The sequence below is a fragment of the Pristiophorus japonicus genome, chromosome 22 (assembly GCF_044704955.1).
Source record: "Pristiophorus japonicus isolate sPriJap1 chromosome 22, sPriJap1.hap1, whole genome shotgun sequence".
In the NCBI taxonomy this organism is placed as follows: Eukaryota; Metazoa; Chordata; class Chondrichthyes; family Pristiophoridae; genus Pristiophorus; species Pristiophorus japonicus.
Window position 1 is genome coordinate 44321634 of NC_091998.1, and position 22874 is coordinate 44344507.

At 45.4% G+C, this 22874-nt stretch overlaps 1 protein-coding gene across 1 annotated transcript; it reads left to right on the forward strand.

Annotated features, from left to right (window-relative positions):
• The first annotated feature begins 1663 nt into the window (after positions 1-1663).
• myl7 (myosin, light chain 7, regulatory) lies at positions 1664-22204 on the forward strand. Its single transcript, XM_070866047.1, has 7 exons — positions 1664-1734; positions 11818-11925; positions 13720-13795; positions 14534-14638; positions 15912-15990; positions 20057-20105; positions 21213-22204. The coding sequence occupies exons 1-7, from the start codon at positions 1732-1734 to the stop codon at positions 21315-21317; spliced, it is 525 nt and encodes a 174-aa protein (XP_070722148.1). The 5' UTR covers positions 1664-1731; the 3' UTR covers positions 21318-22204.
• The last annotated feature ends 670 nt before the right edge of the window (positions 22205-22874 follow it).

The following is a 22874-nucleotide window of genomic DNA, read 5'->3' on the forward strand; positions in this document are numbered from 1 at the left end:
CAAGAGGTCGGCACAGTATTGAGATGCACTGCTCCTATCCAGGAGTACAGTACGAAACACAGATTTGAAAATATAGCATAGAAATAATGATACTCTTTATAATAAATATTATTTACATACCGAACTTCAATACAATTCTCACTTGGGAATTTGACCGTTCAGAGCGATTTTAAAACAACTATGGATGAGGGGGGAAAAAAATACAGATTTGCAAAATAGTCCCATGGGATCTTTAATATTCACCTGAGCAGTCAGGACTTCAGTTTAACATCTCATCCGAAAGACGACACTTCCAGCAATGCAGCATTCCTTCAGCCTAAATGATGTCCTTAAGGCCTGAAGCAGAGGTTGAACCCACACACCTTCTGACTCAGAAGCAATTGGATTAAGGTGGGAGGAGGATTGAAGCTAGTTGTCCTATGATACATTCATCACTGTGTCTTGTAGGACAGGAAAAAGAAAGAAAGACTTGCATTTCTATAGCGCCTTTCACGACCATCGGACGTCTCAAAGCGCTTTATAGCCAATGAAATACTTTTGGAATGTAGTCACTGTTGTAATATAGGAAACGCGGCAATTTGCGCACAGCAAGCTCCCACAAACAGCAATGTGATAATGACCAGATAATCTGTTTTTGTTATGTTGATTGAGAGATAAATATTGGCCAGGACACCGGGGATAATTCCCCTGCTCTTCTTCTAAATAGTGCCATGGGATCTTTTACGTTCAATGCCTCAGCACTGCCTCGATTTAACGTCTCATCCGAAAGACGGCACCTCCGACAGTGCAGCACTGCCTCAGCACAGCACTGGAGTGTCAGCCTAGATTTATGTGTTCAAGTCCTTGGAGAGGCGAGTGTGTGACCAACTGAGCCACAGGTGACACTTGATCTTGGAAAAATCTTGAAGGCAGCTCAAATTGTCACCAAAGACACAGAGAACTGGTTTGACACAGGTTTAACTAGGATACCAACTAAATGGTTCCTCACTCTGTAAATGGTGCCCCAATTGAATGGGTCCTCCTTGTGAATAGTTCCAGGGATGAGCGTCTTCAGTTATGTGGATAGATTGGAGAAGCTGGGGTTGTTCTCCTTAGCACAGAGAAGGTTGAGAGGCGATTTGAAAGAGGTGTTCAAAATTATGAGGGGTCTGGACAGAGTAGATCAAGAGAAAGTGTTCCCATTGGTAGAAGGGAACCAGAGGACACAGATTTAAGGTGCTTGGCAAAAGAACCAAAGGCGACATAAGAAAAAACTTTTTTACGCAGCAAGTGGTTAGGATCTGAAAGTGTGGTGGAGGCAGATTCAATCACTGCTTTCAAAAGTGAGTTGGATAAGTACCCAAAAGAAAAACATTTGCAGGGCTACGGGGAAAGGGTGGGAGTAGTGGGACCAGCTGAGGTACTGTTGCAGAGAGCTGGCACGGGCTCGACAGGCCGAATGGCCTCCCGTGCTGCAATCATTCTATGATTCTATAGTGCACCAAATTACTAATGTTGGCTTAAAGGGTTAATGTTACTCTGGAATGTTCAACCCTCTTTACCTTATCTGGACTGTAGAAAAGGAATCTGTTTTATCACAATCCTGTGACGGACACTGGATTACACATTTCCATGTAAGGTCTGTCCCTCGGTGTGCGCCCATTTTTAGGAACCAAGGAGATAAAGAGGACTATATAGTCTGGGGATGACCTGGCCATCCTTGGTATTTGTATTCAACACCAGCTACACAAAATGGTAAGTGATAAAATATTTGGTTGTGCTCTATACCTGGGTTAGTCCATGATTTTTTTAGTTTAGAGCAAATTGTCAAGATCAAACAAGGTTAAAACAATTGCAAGAGATCACTTAATACTGAATGTGCTTCCCTTTCCTGGATTTATTTGCGACGCTTTTTGTATCAATGAGATTTTTCCACGGGTGTGCAACTCTCATCTTTTAACTTTGATAAACTCAACTTGATATTCATCGAAGCAAATAGGTTAAAAGCTGAGTAAGCTTTAATCAAACTTTAGCACTGTTGATGAGTTCTAAAATTGCTCATATTTTTACAGTGAAATACTGGATTACTTGCCACCTTATTTAGATGACGTAAGATATGTGGGAATGGTTATCAGACAGTCATTTATCAGTTTGGGTGGTGCCACAAATTGCAAGAGCAGTTTAAACAGATTATTGGAACAGCAAGATAACTGAGTTGAATCACTCCATTGCTTTTTAAATAATAGACATTACTTTTCATTTTGTACATGATTTAATTTGGCTTTTTCTCTGGCTGCAGATTGGCTGCCGGTACCTGCTCTATTTTTAATGTATAACAATGTTTACACTTAGAAATGTTGAAATCATTGCTACAAATCTATTGATAAGTACAGAATGCTTCTGTGCAGCTTCCAGTACATTGGCAGGAGTCACTCCGTAAAAGTAAACAGTTCTGCAGAGCACAGAGCAGCATTAAACGGAGTACACTTAAACAGAGTGTTTTATTTGGAAATTTGGAGAGAGTGGGAATTCAGAGAAGAGGGGGAAGGAGTTGCTGTTTTTTGCCTGCACTACTTGTAGTGCTTTGTGTTACAGGTAAATATTTAATTTCATTACCCATAACTTAATCTAGATCAAGTCGTCAAGAAACAAAACTGTAAATTAAGTTATTTAAAAAATAAATTGAATTAAATAGAACAAAGTCATAAAGGGCTGGCAGTGTAGGTGGTGTGCCACAATGGCAGCATGTGGGAGTTTGTGGAGAGCATTGTGATCCCGGACAACCACATTTGTTGTAAGTGTCTGCATCTTGAGGAACTTCAGCTCAAAGTTGTTGAACTGGAGTCTGAGGTGCAGACATTGTTGGGCATCAGGGAGGGGAAAGAGTTACCTGAACACTTTGATCTAGGACGCAGTCACACCCCTAGAGTTTTGTAGTGGTACAGGTCTGGTTAGTGGTCAGGGAAAGGAGGATGTGACTGAAACTCAGGCAGGTAAGGGGGACTCCAGGTGCAGTGCTGGAGGAGCCTTGGCATTTTTCCTTATCCAACAAGTATAAAGTTCTTGCTGCCTGGGTGGATGAGGGGAAAGCCTGCAGGATGGATGAGCAAACTGACCATGGCACCATGCTGCAGGAGGCCATTCAAGTGGGGGGAGTGAAAGCGAATATCGTTGTGGTAGGGGACAGTGCAGTCAGAGGGATATATACTGTTCTCTGCAGCCAGGATCGGGAGTTCCGAAGGTTGTGTTGCCTGCCCAATGCCAGGGTTAAAGACATCTCCTCACGACTGGAGAAGAACTTGGAATGGGAAGGGGAGGATCCAGATGTCGTGCTCCACGTAGGACCCAATGACTTAGAACTAGGAATGAGGTTCTACTGAGAGAGTTTGAGGAGTTGGGGTTCAAATTAAAAAGCAGAACCTCAAAGGTAACAATCTCTGGATTTTTACCTGAGCCATGCGCCAATTGGTATTTGGCACAATCTATATTTTTAAACGCCCTCTTTTATTTAATTGCTTTGATGCTTAGTTATTTAATTCCCCCCATGGCCTTGCCCCATCCTCTCTCTCTAACCTCCTCCAGCCTTACAACCCTCCAAGATCTCTGCGCTCCTTCAATTCTGGCCTCTTGCATATCTCCAATCGCTACATCCTTGTAGCCTTCAGCTACCTGGGCCCTAGGCTCTGAAATTAAATAGAACATAAGAAATAGGAGCAGGAGTAGGCCATCTGGCCTCTCGAGCCTGCAGCACCATTCAATAAGATCTTGGCTGATCTGATCTTGGCCTCAGCTCCACTTCCCTGCCTGCTCCCCATAACCCTTGACTCCCTCCCTACGCCTCTCCGCTTCTCTACCTCTTTCTCTTCCTTTAAGATGTGCCTTAAAAACGACTTCATCACCTGTCATAATATCTCCTTATGTGGCTCGGTGTCAAGTTGGGATGTTTTACTACATTTACTACAGGGGCAGGGAGGTGTTGCTACAGTTGTACAGGGCCTTGGTGAGGCCACACCTGGAGTATTGTGTACAGTTTTGGTCTCCTAACTTGAGGAGGGACATTCTTGCTATTGAGGGAGTGCAGCGAAGATTCACCAGACTGATTCCCGGGATGGCGGGACTGACCTATCAAGAAAGACTGGATCAACTGGGCTTGTATTCACTGGAGTTCAGAAGAATGAGAGGGGACCTCATAGAAACGTTTAAAATTCTGACGGGTTTAGACAGGTTAGATGCAGGAAGAATGTTCCCAATGTTGGGGAAGTCCAGAACCAGGGGTCACAGTCTGAGGATAAGGGGTAAGCCATTTAGGACCGAGATGAGGAGAAACTTCTTCACCCAGAGAGTGGTGAACCTGTGGAATTCTCTACCACAGAAAGTAGTTGAGGCCAATTCACTAAATATATTCAAAAGGGAGTTAGATGAAGTCCTTACTACTCGGGGGATCAAGGGTTATGGCGAGAAAGCAGGAAGGGGGTACTGAAGTTTCATGTTCAGCCATGAACTCATTGAATGGCGGTGCAGGCTAGAAGGGCTGAATGGCCTGCTCCTGCACCTATTTTCTATGTTTCTATGTTTCTAGAATCTTATACGTTTCTATGAGATCCCCTCTCATCCTTCTAAACACCAGTGAATAAAGGCCCAGTTGATCCAGTCTCTCCTTATATGACAGTCCAGCCATCCCTGGAATCAGTCTGGTGAACCTTCACTGCACTCCCTCAATAGCAAGAATGTTCTTCCTCAGATTAGGAGACCAAAACTGAACACAATATTCCAGGTGAGCCTCACTAAGGCCCTGTACAACTGCAGTAAGACCTCCCTGTTCCTATACTCAAATCTCCTAGCTATGAAGGCCAACATACCATTTGCCTTCTTCACCACCTGCTGTACCTGCATGCCAACTTTCAATAAATGCATGTTGTTAATACTTTAATCGTCTTAAGAGTGGGATCATTTGTATTTCTACAGCAGATTGCAATATCTTAGTTTTACCTTAAAAGATTGAAATATATATTATATATGAATAGATTTTTAAGGACAGAGCTGTGGGATTATTTATTTGGCAGTTTTAAAATATTGGAATATATATGTTCTTACACATAGCTGTTGAGAATTTCCTTCCACACAATGTTTCCACTCAGAAGTTTAGAACGTGTCTGAGGCAGACAGAAAATTGTTCATAAGAAACTCTGTTGGAGATAAATTAATATTATTCAAAGAAATTTGGGGGTGAATATCAAACAGAAATTTGGTGCAAGGCTTTGGATAATGTCACATTTGAGAACATTATCTGTTCCTAATACGTTTGTTATCTTATATAGTACAGACAGCTGTGATTTACAGACAGGATAAGAGTGAACTGGCACAGAGTTATATGCAAGTTAACAAAGACTGACGGTGAGATACAGATATTGCCAAGAGTTATACGGTAGTAATGCAAACATGCAGGTCTGCTAACACCAATCATAAAGGGAGGACTTGTTTGGTAATTATACGAAATTCTGTTACCAGTTGACAGATGGAAGAGAAGTAAAGAACATTTGGAGCTACCTATTTCGAAGAAGAGCAGGGGAGTTATCCCCGGTGTCCTGGCCAATATTTATCCATCAACCAACATCAGAAAAAACAGATTATCCGGTCATTATCACATTGTGGGAGCTTATTGTGCACAATTGGCTGCTGCATTTCCTACATTACAACAACAACTATACTTCAAAAGTACTTTATTGGCTATTAAGCGCTTTGCGGCATCCTGAGGTCATGAAAGACGCTATATAAATGCAAGTCTTTTCGTTACTTCCTGAACAAACTAACCAGATGGGCTGAGGAATGATAGTTAGATTTTAATGCAGATAAATGTAATGTTATGAATATTTGGACAGAAAACAGAAGATATTGTATATATACGATGAAAGAGTATCCAACAGCCAAAGAGATGGGATTATTCAACTTTCACAAAAAGTTGTCAATGTGAAGTCATTAACAATAATGTTCATCAAATACAAGATACACCATTGAGGGAATTTGACTATAAGTTGAAAGAAGTTACTGTAACCTCATGAAGGACACATTTGAAGGACACATTGGTGAGGACACATTTGGAATATTGTGTACATCTTTGATGCATTGGAGTTTGATAAGAATATCAAAGGGAGGTGCAACGAGACCTGGGTGTCATGGTAAATCAGTCATTGAAAGTTGGCATTCAGGTACAGTTGGCACAAGGCGGTGAAGAAGGCAAATGGCATGTTGGCCTTCATAGCTAGGGGATTTGAGTATATGAGCAGGAAGGTCTTACTGCAGTTGTACAGGGCCTTGGTGAGGCCTCACCTGAAATATTGTGTTCAGTTTTGGTCTCCGAATCTGAGGAAGGATGTTCTTGCTGTTGAGGGAGTGCAGCGAAGGTTCACCAGACTGATTCCCAGGAAGGCAGGACTGACATATGAGGAGGGACTGGATCGACTGGGCCTGTATTCACTGGAGTTTAGAAGAATGAGAGGGATCTCATAGAAACATATAAAATACGGACGGGACTGGACAGGTTAAAGGCAGGAAGAATATTCCCGATACTGGGGAAGTCCAGAACCAGGGGTCACATTCTAAGGATAAAGGGTAAGCCATTTAGGACTGAGATGAGGAGAAACTTCTTCACTCAGAGAGTTGTTAACCTGTGGAATTCTCTATCGCAGAAAGTTGTTGAGGCCAGTTCGATAGATATATTCAAGAGGGAGTTAGATATGGCCCTTACGGCTAAAGGGATCAAGGGGTATGGAGAGAAAGTAGGAATGGGGTACTGAGGTGAATGATCAGCCATGATCTTATCGAATCCTACTCCTGCACCTATTTTCTATGTTTCTATGTTTAAGAATATGATGGTTCCTGTGCTGCAGGGAAAGAGGGAGTGGGTGTCTATGAAGGACAGCAGGCCAAGAAAAAAGAAAGACTTGAATTTATATAGCGCCTTTCACGACCACCGGACATCTCAAAGCGATTTACAGCCAATTAAGTACTTTTTTTTAAGTGTAGTCGCTGTTGTAATGTAGAAAACATTGCAGCCAATTTGCGCTCAGCAAGCTCCCTCAAACAGCAATGTGATAATGACCAGATCATCTGTTTTAGTGATGTTGATTGAGGATAAATATTAGCCAGGATACAAGGGGGAACTCACCTGCTCGTCTTTGAAATAGTGCCATGGGATCTGAGAGAGCAGACGGGGCCTCAGCATAATATCTCATCTGAAAGACGGCACTTCTTTCAGCCTAGATTTTTGTGCTCAAGTCTCTGGAGAGAGATTTGAACCCACAACCTCGCTGACAGAGGCAAGGGTGCTACCCACTGAGACACTGGCTCACACAAGGGTATATCGTGGAGGGATGGAATAATCTGCAGTTTTACTTGCTACAGTATCCATGCAAAGCTTTCCCTCGGGGGGTTTAATGGGTGGGTGGAGTCTGTGAGAAAGCAGAGGGTTGGATGTGCCAGGTGGCATTTTCTTGTTCCAAGTTTGCTTTAAATCTGAAACAGCAGCAGAAACACAAGCTGGAATTGATCTTAATCTCTTTGCCAGCCATCAAATTGTTTAAACACATATATATATATATTCTGACTTTTCTTCCAGTAAACTGAGAACTTCCCATTGATTTGTACCATTTTGCCTGACAAAGTAACTGATGGGATACAAAGATATACATAGAAACATAGAAACATAGAAAATTGGTGCAGGAGTAGGCCATTCGGCCCTTCGAGCCTGCACCGTCATTCAATGAGTCCATGGCTGAACATGCAACTTCAGTACCCCATTCCTGCTTTCTCGCCATACCCCTTGATTCCCCTAGTAGTAAGGACTTCATCTAACTCCTTTTTGAATATATTTAGTGAATTGGCCTCAACAACTTTCTGTGGTAGAGAATTCCACAGGTTCACCACTGTCTGGGTGAAGAAGTTTCTCCTCATCTCGGTCCTAAATGGCTTACCCCTTATCCTTAGACTGTGTCCCCTGGTTCTGGACTTCCCCAACATTGGGAACATTCTTCCTGCATCTAACCTGTCTAAACCCATCAGAATTTTAAACGTTTCTATGAGGTCCCCTCTCATTCTTCTGAACTCTAGTGAATACAAGCCCAGTTGATCCAATCTTTCTTGATAGGTCAGTCCCGCCATCCCGGGAATCAGTCTGGTGAACCTTCACTGCACTCCCTCAATAGCAAGAATGTCCTTCCTCAGGTTAGGAGACCAAAACTGTACACAATACTCCAGGTGTGGCCTCACCAAGGCCCTGTACAACTGTAGCAACACCTCCCTGCCCCTGTACTCAAATCCCCTTGCTATGAAGGCCAACATGCCATTTGCTTTCTTAACCGCCTGCTGCACCTGCATGCTAACCTTCAATGACTGATGTACCATGACACCCAGGTCTCGTTGCACCTCCCCTTTTCCTAATCTGTCACCATTCAGATAATAGTCTGTCTCTCTGTTTTTACCACCAAAGTGGATAACCTCACATTTATCCACATTATACTTCATCTGCCATGCATTTGCCCACTCACCTAACCTATCCAAGTCGCTCTGCAGCCTCAAAGCATCCTCCTCGCAGCTCACACTGCCACCCAACTTAGTGTCATCCGCAAATTTGGAGATACTACGTTTAATCCCCTCGTCTAAATCATTAATGTACAGTGTAAACAGCTGGGGCCCCAGCACAGAACTTTGCGGTACCCCACTAGTCACTGCCTGCCATTCTGAAAAGTCCCCATTTACTCCTACTCTTTGCTTCCTGTCTGACAACCAGTTCTCAATCCATGTCAGCACACTACCCCCAATCCCATGTGCTTTAACTTTGCACATTAATCTCTTGTGTGGGACCTTGTCGAAAGCCTTCTGAAAGTCCAAATATACCACATCAACTGGTTCTCCCTTGTCCACTCTACTGGAAACATCCTCAAAAAATTCCAGAAGATTTGTCAAGCATGATTTCCCTTTCACAAATCCATGCTGACTTGGACCTATCATGTCACCTCTTTCCAAATGCACTACGATGACATCCTTAATAATTGATTCCATCATTTTACCCACTACCGATGTCAGGCTGACCGGTCTATAATTCCCTGTTTTCTCTCTCCCTCCTTTTTTAAAAAGTGGGGTTACATTGGCTACTCTCCACTCGATAGGAACTGATCCAGAGTCAATGGAATGTTGGAAAATGACTGTCAATGCATCCGCTATTTCCAAGGCCACCTCCTTAAGTACTCTGGGATGCAGTCCATCAGGCCCTGGGGATTTATCGGCCTTCAATCCCATCAATTTCCCCAACACAATTTCCCGACTAATAAGAATTTCCCTCAGTTCCTCTTCCTTACTAGACCCTCTGACCCCTTTTATATCCGGAAGGTTGTTTGTGTCCTCCTCAGTGAATACCGAACCAAAGTACTTGTTCAATTGGTCCGCCATTTCTTTGTTCCCCGTTATGACTGCCCCTGATTCTGACTGCAGGGGACCTACATTTGTCTTTATTAACCTTTTTCTCTTTACATATCTATAGAAACTTTTGCAATCCATCTTAATGTTCCCTGCAAGCTTCTTCTTGTACTCCATTTTCCCTGCCCTAATCAAACCCTTTGTCCTCCTCTGCTGAGTTCTAAATTTCTCCCAGTCCCCGGGTTCGCTGCTATTTCTGGCCAATTTGTATGCCACTTCCTTCGCTTTAATACTATCCCTGATTTCCCTTGATAGCCACGGTTGAGCCACCTTCCCTTTTTTATTTTTACGCCAGACAGGAATGTACAATTGTTGTAGTTCATCCATGCAGTCTCTAAATGTCTGCCATTGCCCATCCACAGTCAACCCCTTAAGTATCATTCGCCAATCTATCCTAGCCAATTCACGCCTCATACCTTCAAAGTTAGCCTTTTTTAAGTTCTGGACCATGGTCTCTGAATTAACTGTTTCATTCTCCATCCTAATGCAGAATTCCACCATATTATGGTCACTCTTCCCCAAGGGGCCTCGCACAACGAGATTGCAAATTAATCCTCTCTCATTACACAACACCCAGTCTAAGATGGCCTCCCCCCTAGTTGGTTCCTCGACATATTGGTCTAGAAAACCATCCCTTATGCACTCCAAGAAATCCTCCTCCACCGTATTGCTTCCAGTTTGGTTAGCCCAATCTATGTGCATATTAAAGTCACCCATTATAACTGCTGCACCTTTATTGCATGCACCCCTAATTTCCTGTTTGATGCCCTCCCCAACATCACTACTACTGTTTGGAGGTCTGTACACAACTCCCACTAACGTTTTTTGCCCTTTGGTGTTCTGCAGCTCTACCCATATAGATTCCACATCATCCAAGCTAATGTCCTTCCTAACTAATGCATTAATCTCCTCCTTAACCAGCAATGCTACCCCACCTCCTTTTTCTTTTATTCTATCCTTCCTGAATGTTGAATACCCCTGGATGTTGAGTTCCCAGCCCTGATCATCCTGGAGCCACGTCTCTGTAATCTCAATCACATCATATTTGTTAACATCTATTTGCACAGTTAATTCATCCACCTTATTACGGATACTCCTTGCATTAAGACACAAAGCCTTCAGGCTTGTTTTTTTAACACCCTTTGTCCTTTTAGAATTTTGCTGTACAGTGGCCCTTTTTGTTCTTGCCTTGGGTTTCTCTGCCCTCCACTTTTCCTCATCTCCTTTCTGTCTTTTGCTTTTGTCTCCTTTTTGTTTCCCTCTGTCTTCTGCATTGGTTCCCATCCCCCTGCCATATTAGTTTAACTCCTCCCCAACAGCACTAGCAAACACTCCGCCTAGACATTGGTTCCGGTCCTGCCCAGGTGCAGACTGTCCGGTTTGTACTGGTCCCACCTCCCCCAGAACCGGTTCCAATGCCCCAGGAATTTGAATCCCTCCCTGCTGCACCACTGCTCAAGCCACGTATTCATCTGCGCTATCCTGCGATTCCTACTCTGACTAGCACGTGGCACTGGTAGCAATCCCGAGATTACTACTTTTGAGGTCCTACTTTTTAATTTAGCTCCTAGCTCCTAGCTCCTTAAATTCGTTTCGTAGGACCTCATCCCTTTTTTTACCTATGTCGTTGGTACCAATGTGCACCACGACAACTGGCTGTTCTCCCTCCCTTTTTAGAATGTCCTGCACCCGCTCCGAGACATCCTTGACCCTTGCATCCTGGAGTCTCGGTTGCAGCCGCAGAAACGCCTATCTATTCCCCTTACAATTGAATCCCCTATCACTATCGCTCTCCCACTCTTTTTCCTGCCCTCCTGTGCAACAGAGCCAGCCACGGTGCCATGAACTTGGCTGCTGCTGCCCTCCCCTGATGAGTCATCCCCCCCAACACTACCCAAAGCAGTGTATCTGTTTTGCAGGGGGATGACCACAGGGGACCCCTGCACTACCTTCCTTGCACTGCTCTTCCTGCTGGTCTTCCATTCCCTATCTGGCTGTGGACCCTTTCCCTGTGGTACGACCAACTCGCTACATGTGCTGCTCACGTCATTCTCAGCATCGTGGATGCTCCAGAGTGAATCCACCCTCAGCTCCAACTCCGCAACGCGGTCCGTCAGGAGCTGGAGGCGGATACACTTCCCGCACACGTAGTCGTCAGGAACACTGGTGTCGTCCCTGAGTTCCCACATGGTACAGGAGGAGCATAACACGTGACCTAGCTGTCCTGCCATGACTTAACCCTTAGATAAGCAACAACAATGCTAAAGTTTACTCACTGTTATAGAAGAGAAAAAAGAAAAAGTTGTGGTCTGATTATTTATGGTGCAGTGGCTCCCGTCCCATTGCTTTGTCTCTTTTTGTTTGTAGGCAAGCAGGAAAGCAGCAAGAGGGAAAGCTTCAGCCAAGCAGAACCAACGAAGTTCGTCCAACGTCTTCTCCATGTTTGAACAATCCCAAATTCAGGAGTTTAAGGAGGTGAGGAGTCCACGTACCGAGCCCGGATTTTCCGTCTCCCAGACCCAATTTCCCTCTCCCTTTCTACTTTGTTTCTTGCTCCTTCCTTGATATTCTGTTTGATGCCAATTTGTGTGTTTACCTCTAATTCTCCTTAACAAACCAAAAAACATTAATGCCAGGTATGTGCATTAACCTGTGATAAACTGGTTGTGGGTAATTTTGACTTTAGACGGCAGTGTAAAACACATAGTATTGGTTCAGCCACCCGTTGAACCTCTGTCAATTTTTGTTTTCATAGAAATCAGTTATGAGGGGTGCTTGACGGGTGTTCAAGCCGATATCGTACCTTTTGCACTCTCGTTGAAAGTCAAAATTATCCCCATTCAGTCCAAAAAGGAATTGTGGGAGTGTAGGCAAAAATACAATAATATCCATTACCGCTAACACACTATAGTGCTGCCTTTGAACACACAGGAGACATGTGCTTAAACTCTAACAGAAAGGCACCGATTTCAACCCAACCAGCTCGGTGGAAATTGTGGCGGGTGAGCAGTTAAAATCAGGAAAATCGACTTACCGCTCCGTTCCCGCTGGAAATTCGCCAGCCGCCATTTTTACTTTGCAGCTGACTGAGGTTGCAAACACACACGACTGGTCAGCAGTCCCGCCCAGCAGCAAATCTGCTGAGTAAAACTTAGTCCCATTTGGTTTCACAACTGCCGTGTAAGAAATAACTTGAGACCAAAAAGTTTCTTCAGACTGGTATTAGAATTGAAGGATTCATTCTGTGGTACAATAGCTAAAGCAACTTGAACAGTGTGAACATAAATAACTGATGACAGGCAGCTCCAAACATCCGAAGGCCAAGAATGGCCTGTCTGACTCTAACTTTGGGAGTCAGAGGAGGGTTTCATCTAAGACAAATAACTCGACATATCATATTAAAATGGTCCTGTCCATATCCTACCCCTAAAAAGAGAATAAAAGAAAAACCTAGAAGGCGTTTCAGGGCAGACGGTGGAGATGAGAACTGTTCGTGCCACCAGCCATCTGTCTGCTTGGGACTAATACCAGCTACTTGTCACGGTCGTATGTCTACTATGTCTATCCTGATTGTGTGTTGTGTTTGACTATATTTGAACTACCACTCCTTTAAATAAAATGCCTTATAAGTCCTAAGACCCTTTGGGTATCTGTATGTGATCTGCGATCCTAATCTTATAGCCGTCTATCCACTTACCTTAGTGCCGGGGACCGTTCCCTCTGGACCTCCAACCAGCATGAAGTTAACAGATGGGGCAGTTGCTTCTCACTGACTTCCAGGTCGTTTTAGTCGGGAAGTCGACAAGCAGCAGGCAAATGAAATCCCCTCTGGGAGTGGCAGCAGATAGGATTGGTCGATTTTAACGGCTGGACCTCATTCGCCTGCTGTTGGTCGACTTCACAACCAAAACAGCTGGTGAGTTTTAGGCCTTCCCACCCAGGAGGCCTGAAACTCACCCGCCGAAAACTGGCCTGGGGTTAAAATTGGGGCCACAGCTTCCTGTAATGAGCACAGCCAAGGTGAAGGCAGAAGTCAAGAAGATAAAAGATTATTCACAGTGGAAGAGTTTGGAATTCCTGTTTATTCAGCAGGGTAAGGATTAAGGTGATTGCATTTGCAGTAGGACTAGTTTTGGTGGCACATGCACGCACAGAAGTAACAAATCTCTATGCAGTAGAGACTGTATTGAGAATGTAATCCCATGAGTGGTAAAAATCACAGGCAATGCTAATGCAGCTACTGATTAAATCTTTGTCATGGATTCATAGGCATTTGGCTGCATTGATCAGAACCGAGATGGAATCATTAATAAACAGGACCTGAAGGAGACCTTTATGCAGCTAGGTAAGTGAATGGGTCTGTCAGTTCTTGTTAGTAACCAGTGGGTTCAGTATCAAAGCATTGTCAGCTGTGACTCAGTGGGTACACCTTTGCCTTTGAGTCAAAAGGTTGTGGGTTCAAGTTCTACTCTAGTGACTTGAGCACAAAAATCTAGGCTGACACTCCAGGACAATACTGAGGGAGTGCTGCACTGTTGGAAGTGCCATCTTTTGGATGAGATGTTAAACCGAAGCATCACCTGATCCCTCAGGTGGACGTAAAAGTTCCCATGGCACTATTTCGAAGAAGAGCAGGCAGAGTTATTCCTGGTGTCCTGGCTAGTATTTACTCCTCAACCAACATCACTAAAACAGATTATCTGGTCATTATCACATTGCTGTTTGTGGGAGCTTGCTGTGCACAAATTGTCTATTGCGTTTCCTACGTTACAACAGTGAGTACACTTCAAAATTACTTTATTGGCTGCAAAGCGCTTTGGAATGTCCGGTGGTCGTGAAGAAGTCTTTCTTTCTTTTCTTTTATTTACCGTGAATGGGCGTGTCCGGAATTCAACGCTGGGGAATGGAAAAACCGGCTTTGGAGCAGGAATGCTGGAATTGGCCCATGTGACTGACACTAACAGTTTTCTGGTCCCCACGACCAATCAGATTGCTAGACGAGAGCACAGCTATTTAAAATATATATATATATATAGAAATGTGCAGATTATATGAATATTAATCTATATGAATGGCTTTGTAGGTAAGTTGAATACGAATGATGAAGAATTGGAGGAGATGTTGAAAGAAGGAAAAGGGCCCATGAACTTCACAGTGTTCCTTAGTCTCTTTGGAGAAAAACTGAACGGTAAGGACAAGGCAGAAATCTTACAGCAACTGACCACCCACAGACCCTATTTACATCCTTAATGGATCTCAATTGTTAGAACTATCTTCCTGTTATAATACTGGAAGGATTTCTTACTGCTTGTTTTGGATCTGCTCACGTGTCAGGCCCATAGTGGGTAGCACCCTCTCGCCTCTGAGTCAGAAGGTCGTGGGTTCAGATCCCACTCCAGAGACTTGAGCACAAAATTCTACGCTGGCACTCCAGTGCAGTACTGAGGGAGTGCTACATTGTCGGAGATGCCGTCTTTTGGGTGAGACGATAAACCGAGGCCCTGTTCGCCCTCTCAGGTGGGCGGAAAAGATCCCACGGCACTATTTCAAAAAAGAGCGGGGGAATACTCACCTGCAGCGTAACCAATATTTGTCCTTCAATCGGCATTACTAAAATCTGCTCATTATCACATTGCTGTTTGTGGGAACATGCTGTGCGCAATTGGCTGCTGCATTTCCTACACTACAACAGTGACTACACTTCAAATAGTACTTCATTGTCTGTAAAGCGATTGGCGATAACCTGAGGTATGTAAATGCAAGTCTTTCTTTCTTTTCAACTTGCAATGTCGCACAGCGACTGCAGCTGTTCTAACCCAAGTGTGGGCTGGCCCGTGCTGCCCCTGGGCCCTCGCCTCTTCTGAGCCCCGGTCACTTCCCTCTACGGACTCTTGCTGCTCCTTCGCCCCTCCTGCTGTGCCTGCCCGCACTGCAATCAGCGACCTGGCTTCATAGCTGTCACCCAGCTGCAGCAGCACGCGCTGCTCCCTGCAGTCGTATGCAGCTGCACGCTGCTCCCTCCAATGGCCCTGGTCTGCTGATGGTCTTGCAGGCCGGGACCGCGCCGATTTCCGGGCCGCTCGGTCCGTGCAGCAGAGCTGGTCTCCAGTTAGTCTTGCGTAATCCTCGCCACTGGACCAAGACCTAGCTCTGTCAAGCCCGTGTGGTGGCTGGTGTGCAACGGCCACCCCACGTTAAAAAAATCCAAGCACAGGCATCTTCCACCCTTCACGATGTAGTTCGTGTCATGTATGTAACCATCATGCAACGGTAATCTTCATGTAACTGTAACCTTCATGCAACTCCTGTACACTGTACTTATACCCTAGAAATGCACACCCTGACCACAGGGGGTGAACTTGTGGGAAACACTCCTTGCCTGGGTTTCCAGGTATGATGATCTAACCCAAGTGCTGTTGCTAGCCAGAGCAATCAATTTGCTGCCTATTCTATCTCTACAGGCACTGACCCGGAAGAAACCATTCTGAACGCCTTCAAACTATTCGATCCTCAAGGAACAGGGAATGTCAACAAGGACGAGTGAGTAGCAAAGCCATCGAAATCGTGAGCTGAGATCAAAGCCACCTGAAAGCGTCGGGTGAGGCTGTGGCTTTAGCTGTTGTTTTGTATGAGGGGAAAGCTTATAATGGGATGTTTAGTTTGCTGTCCATTCGATGGCTTCCTGAGTGACGCCGAGTGGAGACATGAGGTGCCTCCCGTAACAGAGGGAGATTGGGGAATGGGGGACCAGGAGGAGAGAGACTGGAGAATGGGGGATCAAGGGGGAGAGAGACTGGGGATTGGGGGAACCAAGGGGGAGGGAGACTGGGGAATGGGGGACCGGGGGAGAGAGACTGGAGAATGGGGGACCAGGGGGAGAGAGGGAGACTGGAAAATGGGGGACAAGGGGGAGAGAAGGAGACTGGGGAATGGGGAAACAGGAGGACAGAGACGGGGAAATAGGGAAACAGGGGGAGAGAGACTGGGGAATGGGGGACCAAAGGGAGAGAGACTGGGGAATGGGGAAACAGGGGGAGAGAGGGAGACTGGGGAATGGGGGACTGGGGGAGAGAGACTGGAGAATGGGGGACCAGGGGGAGAGAAACTGGGGAATGGGGGACCAGGGGGAGAGAGGGAAACTGGGGAATGGGGGACTAGGGGGAGAGAGGGAGACTGGGGAATGGGAGACCAGGGGGAGAGATGGAGACTGGGGAATGGGAACTCAGGAGACTGGGGAATGGGGGTGCAGGGGAGAGGAGGAGATGGGAGAATGGGGAATCAGAGGAAGAGAGGGCGATGGGAATGAGGGCTCGAGAGACTGGGGAATGGGGGCTGTAACCTATTTGCTTCATGGGTTCTTTGCTTAAGAATTCATAGCAACACATTGCTATTAAAAACTAGTTGGTTTATTAACAAAGGTTTAACAATCACACTACACATTACAGTTCCTCTATCAGGCTTACAACTGCATACCTCAACATGGATGACCTAGATCCAATTGACTTGGTTTTTATTGAGTCTTGTAAATATCACATGACTGGCTTAGCGACTCACAATGCAACAGCTCTACAAACCTGTGAGCATACTCACAGGCGCATACATTACAGGGGCTTGGGGAGAGAGGGAGAGGGTAATGGGATGGGTGTGGGGCCCAGCAGTTCCTGAAGTGCCAGGAACAGCCAGTAAAGGGGTGAGTGGGAACAGCAGCGAGATAGGAGCAGCCAGTAAAGGGTGTGTGAAACCTGGGGACCTTACTGTGAGTAAATAGTGAAATATTATTTCCACTGGTAGGCGAATGGGGAGCTAGGGAAGGGAAGCCAAGGATTCTCACTAGAAGAAACATTGGGGAGGGCTATTAGACCGTGGGATCCTTCACCATATTTGGCTATTGAACTTCATTTCAAAGGGAATGGGATGAATATTTAAATATGTGAACAGATGTCATGTGATCAGGCAACATCATGTGATTAGACCTTCAGGCAGGTCTTCAACCAGAGTTGGCAACACTAGATCATTCAGTACCATCTTATTGCGAGGCGTTGGCAGGCTGTTGAATGAAGGAGACCGAGCCAGATCCCAATCCACACACTCACTTACCAGTAAGAGATACTGGGTATTGTGCAGGAGCAGGAACAGAGGCTAATAATCCCCCTCCCTCACCCTACTGCCACAGCAAATACTGAGGCTCCAACTTGGAAGCTTCCTGTTCAGTGTTGCTCAATCTCACGCAGGACTGATTGGCATATCCCCATATCCCAGCCTGAGAGGTTGGCCCTCTCGTCAGGCCTTTGTATAATGCTGCTTGTGGTTGTCTGTAGGAACTGTTGCTAACATCTGTTTCCTCTCTGGCCTCATTTCCCGACTCTGAGATTAGGAGTGTGCTGCCAGTGGTACAACTATTTTAGTTGTATCAGTAATCAAGTGCCCCCCTGATTAAAGAGGGTGGGGGCACACTCCAAAAACTTTTCAAGTGCCCCCTTATTTTTTTTTGAGGGCACTAAAAACACAAATTATACAAGTGCCCCCTGGCTAAAAGGGGGGGGGGGAGGGGCACTAAAACTGACACAATAAATAAATTAAATTTTGGACATTAAATCAAATCAAAATTTGGTTGCTGGGAGTGATGATGCACTCCAGTCCCTCCGGCTCCCAGCTCTCGCGGAAGGCCGCGAGCGTACCGGTGGACACCGCGTGTTCCATCTTGCACACTGCTACAAACTCACATCCTACCACCAGGTGTCACACATGGTGTGGAAGCTATGATCTGCTGCACCATTGTGCTGTTGAAGTGTTTGCTGGAGGTGATATTGGCTATTGCTGGAACGACCCCTGTGCCAGAATGGGTACGGTCACCCACTACTGGGCCTTGGTCCAACATTCTGTCTAACTCCACCTTTAATATATTCAATGACCCAGCCTCCACAGCTCTCTGGGGCAGAAAATTCCAAAGATTCACGACCCTCTGAGAGAAGAAATTCCTCCTCATCTCAGTTCTGGTCAGTTGGTTTCTCCAGACATGTTGTTCTGTGAGGCAACAGACAGCACAGGACCCACCCGTGCTGAAGTAAAAATTACATTATGACGGCGATGATGTCATTTATGACTTTTGAATCTTAAGTAGGGCTTCGCCAGCTTTTAGCAGGAGCCCCACCCAAGGTTTGAATCAGCAATGCAATGGCGTGGAGGCGGAATCTACATATTTAGGATTTTTACCCTTCGCTTGACCCTGCCTGTCCGTCAGGGGTTTTTTTTGGGGGGGGGAGGGCAAGGCGGAGTTAAAATCAAGGTCACAGACCTTTAGATAAGTTATTAAACTGAGTTATGCCTTCCATCTCAGATGGATGGATGTAAAAGATCCCATGGAACAATTTGAAGATAAGCAAAAGAATTCTTCCTTGTGTTTTTTTTATTCGTTCACGGGATGTGGGCATCACCAGCAAGGCCAGCATTTATTGCCCATCCCTAATTGCCCTTGAGAAGGTGGTGGTGAGCTGTCATTTCAACTCATTGGAGTTTAGAAGATTGCGAGGTGATCTTATTGAAACGTATTAGATTCTGAGGGGGCTTGACAGGCTAGATGCAGAGAGGAGGTTTCCACTCATAGGGGAATCTAGAACTAGGGGGCATAATTTCAGAATAAGGGGTTGCCCATTTAAAACGGAAATGAGGAGGAATTTCTTATCTCAGAGGGTTGTGAATCTTTGGAATTCTCTGCCCCAGAAAGCTGTGGAGAAAGGTGGAAATCGACAGATTTTTTTGAACGATAAGGGAGTCAGGGGTTATGAGGAACGGGTGGGGAAGCAGAGTTGAGGCCAGGATCAGATCAGCCCTGATCTTATTGAATGGCAGAACAGGCACGAGGGGCCAAATGGCCTACTCCTGCTCCTTATGTTCTTGTGTTCAGAGGGCAGTTAAGAGTCAATTACATTGCTGTGGGTCTGGAGTCATATATTGGCCAGACTGGGTAAGGATGGCAGTTTTCCTTCCCTAAAGAACATTTGTGAACCAGATGGGTTTTTATGACAATTCGATAGTTTCATGGTCACCATTACTGGTACTAGCTTATTTCTTTATTCCAGATTTATTTAATTAACTGAATTTAAATTCCCCAGCTGCTGTGGTGGGATTTGAACTCCAGATCATTTGTCCAAGCCTCTGGATTATTAGTCCAATAACATAACCACTATGCTCCCGTCCCCTCAACAGTTATTCTTCCACCATCACCTGAAACAGATCATCTGGTGATTTATCTCATTTGCTGTTTGCGGGACGTCGCACTGCACAAGTTGGCTTGCACACTGCTAGGTCTCACAAATAGCAAATGACAGGGACTACTCTAACAAAACTTTCTTCATTGGCTTCATTTAGGACATCTGAGTGAGGACATAAAAGGTGCTCTTTAAATACAAGTTCTTTCTTTCTTTAATCACTGAGAGTATAAGGGTAAGACTGATCAGATCTGTTTCAGTTGAACTAATTATGGGTTTACCGATGATAATTCCATACCATCAGGTTGAGTACATTAATGATCCCGTTTGGCAAAGACATTAAAATACCGCTCAGCCACACCTTAACAGTTTGTATCTTTTTGTTATTGCTTTCGTAGATTTAAGAGACTGATGATGACACAGGCTGATAAGTTCAGTGAAGATGAGGTGGGCTTTTACTCTCAAAGCACAAATTATGCATTTAAACCTAAAAGTTTAAGGTTTGAGATTCCTGGCATTCACTAAGCTTTGCCAGTTGGACTTGGGTGGAACCAGACTGAACCCATAGGAGTTGTATCTGGGGTGAGAACTATTCCCTTCAGAGAATATTAACCATTCACAGGATGGGGCTACAACTATTTTCATGGCATCAAATGCCTCCTTATTAAAGGGGCACTAAAACTGACAATTTAAACAAATTAAACTTTAAACGGTCAAATTAAAATTTGGTTGCCGGGGGTGATGATGCATTCCAGTCCCTCTGATGCCCACCTCTCACAGAAGGCCGCGAGCGTACCGGTGGACACCGCTGCTCCATCTCCAGGGACATCCTGGCTCGGATGTAACTGCGGAAGAGAGGCAGGCAGTCGGGCTGAATGATCCCCTCAACCGCCCGCTGCCTAGACCGGTTGATGGCCACCTTGGCCATGCCCAGGAGCAATCGTACGAGGAGGCCTTCCGACCCGCCTGCTTCCCACCGCACAGGGCGAGGATCGGGCTACATCCTGGGTGATGCAAATTTTTACCTAGTGTGGCTGCATCCAAGCTGACTGACCCTTCACTGAGTGAAACTCTCTCCTGGGGTAACTGACTTCTCTGACCGGAGTTCTATAAACTCTTTGCCTTGGTAACTGACTCTTCACTGTGTGGAGTGCTGTCTGTGGTGACTGACCATTCACCAAATGGAGTTATGTGCAGGAATACTGGCTGGTGCTCTGCTCAGAAATACTGAACCATCAGTGGGTGGTTCTCTAATCAATGGGGACTGACCCTTCAATATTGAGGACCCTGGAGTGTTGAGAATTGTGAAGTTATTGATATGAAAAGAGACAAGGGGACTGGGGCTGGAAAGCACGATGTTTCTGCCTCTTTAATGGTTTGATGGGACTGTGATTTATTCTATATCGTCATGGCAGTAAAGGGCTTGTTAGAAAACAGAACAAATCCTTTGATTATCAAAGATTGACGTGAGAGTGACCCCGTCAGCTGTCCGTCCCTTTATCCCATGCTCATCACTCTAATAATGTCTCTGTTCCTGTCCCTTCCTCCCCACAGATACAGCAGATGCTTGCTGTGACGCCCATCGATGTTGCAGGAAACATTGATTATAAGTCACTCTGTTACATCATCACACATGGAGACGAGAAGGAAGAGTCGTAGTTTGAAAACAGTTTGCATTGTGTGGGGGACCTGCTGCCATCAGTGAAAATGTCAGAGATAATGATTGTGTGATTCAGCGTAAGATAAAACATGAGTTCTCAATACAGACAACTTACCTGGCACAACTGCTTGTGTCAGATTGCTGAGCTCGCTCTGTTTACTAGACTAAAGCCACCATTAGCCAATGTTTTTCTTGCCATTTTGTCCCCTCCCCTCTTATACAGCTTCAAAGAGCCAGTTTCTTGCTGGCCAAGTGTCCATGGTTCCTGAGTCAGCCTGGGCGCTGGGTATTCTAGGATATTCAGTTGCTGAGAAGTCTTCTTTGACAGTCCCTTGGAGTCGAGGATGACTTGCTTCCACACTAATATGAGTTCTCAGGTGACTTATGAGTCCAGTGCGGGAGCTAGTCTCAGGTGAGGCAAATGGTGGTTGAAGGTGCAGGTGGGTGGGGTGCTTGGGTTGTCGTGCACTCCTTCCGCTGTTTGCGCTTGGCTTCCACTTGCTCCTGGCGAAGAGACTCGATGTGTTCGGCGCCTTCCCGGATGCTTCTCCTCCAATTTGAGCGGTCTTGGGCCAGGGAATCCCAGGTGTCGGTGGGAATCCGACACCTAGGAATTCTCTGCTGAGGAGTGAACCTGTCCACACACACGTGCACTTCATTGGGAGGCACTGGATAGAAGCAGGAACCTGGCTGATGTTCCCCTTCCTCACCCCGCATCCCTACTGCTCCTTAGCACAGGCTGTGGATCGAAGCTGAATTACTGATGGGGAAAAAAAACACTTTGCAGTTCCAGGTCCCTCAGGCTGTTTCTCCGCTTTCATTTATTAAAAAGTGTGATGTCACTGTGATTCCAGAGAGATTCAGCAATAAAATCAATTCAACTCAACATCTTCTATCCCGTTAATGTAATTGTCTCCGTGTGTGTGAATGCTTTTGTTTGACAGCCTTGAACACCCGATTCCCCCACTGTAGTCCACAAAGCAGCGTAGTGCTCAATGCTACCTTCATTATGTAGAATTATATAGAATTACAACATGGAAATAGGCCATTCTGCCCAATCAGTCTGTGCTAGTCTTTATCCTGCACACAAGCAGTAGTCCTAATCCCTGTGCCTGCCCTGTTCCCCTTTCCCTTCTGTTATTTTTTAAGAGCTAGATGAGTGTAATGTATTTGCTTCATGGGTTCTTTGCTTAAGAATTCATAGCAACACATTGCTATTAAGAACCAGTGGGTTTATTAGCAAAAGGTTTAACATTCACACTGCACATTACCAGTTCATCCACCAGGCTCACAACCATCTGCTTTATCGTGGATCCCCTGAACCCAACTGGCTGGGGTTTTATTCAGTCTTGTGAGCATCACGTGACTGGCTAAGCCACTCCCAACTCAACAGCTCCACCAACCGGTGAGCATACTCACAGATGTATACATGACAATGAGCAGAAACAGATTGTTTTCACAGATCCTTCAACCTGAGGAAACTTTCATGAGGGTGCAACTTTAGCCTCATGCTGAACTGAAGGATAACCAGATTCACAGGGGATTCAGGGGCAGCT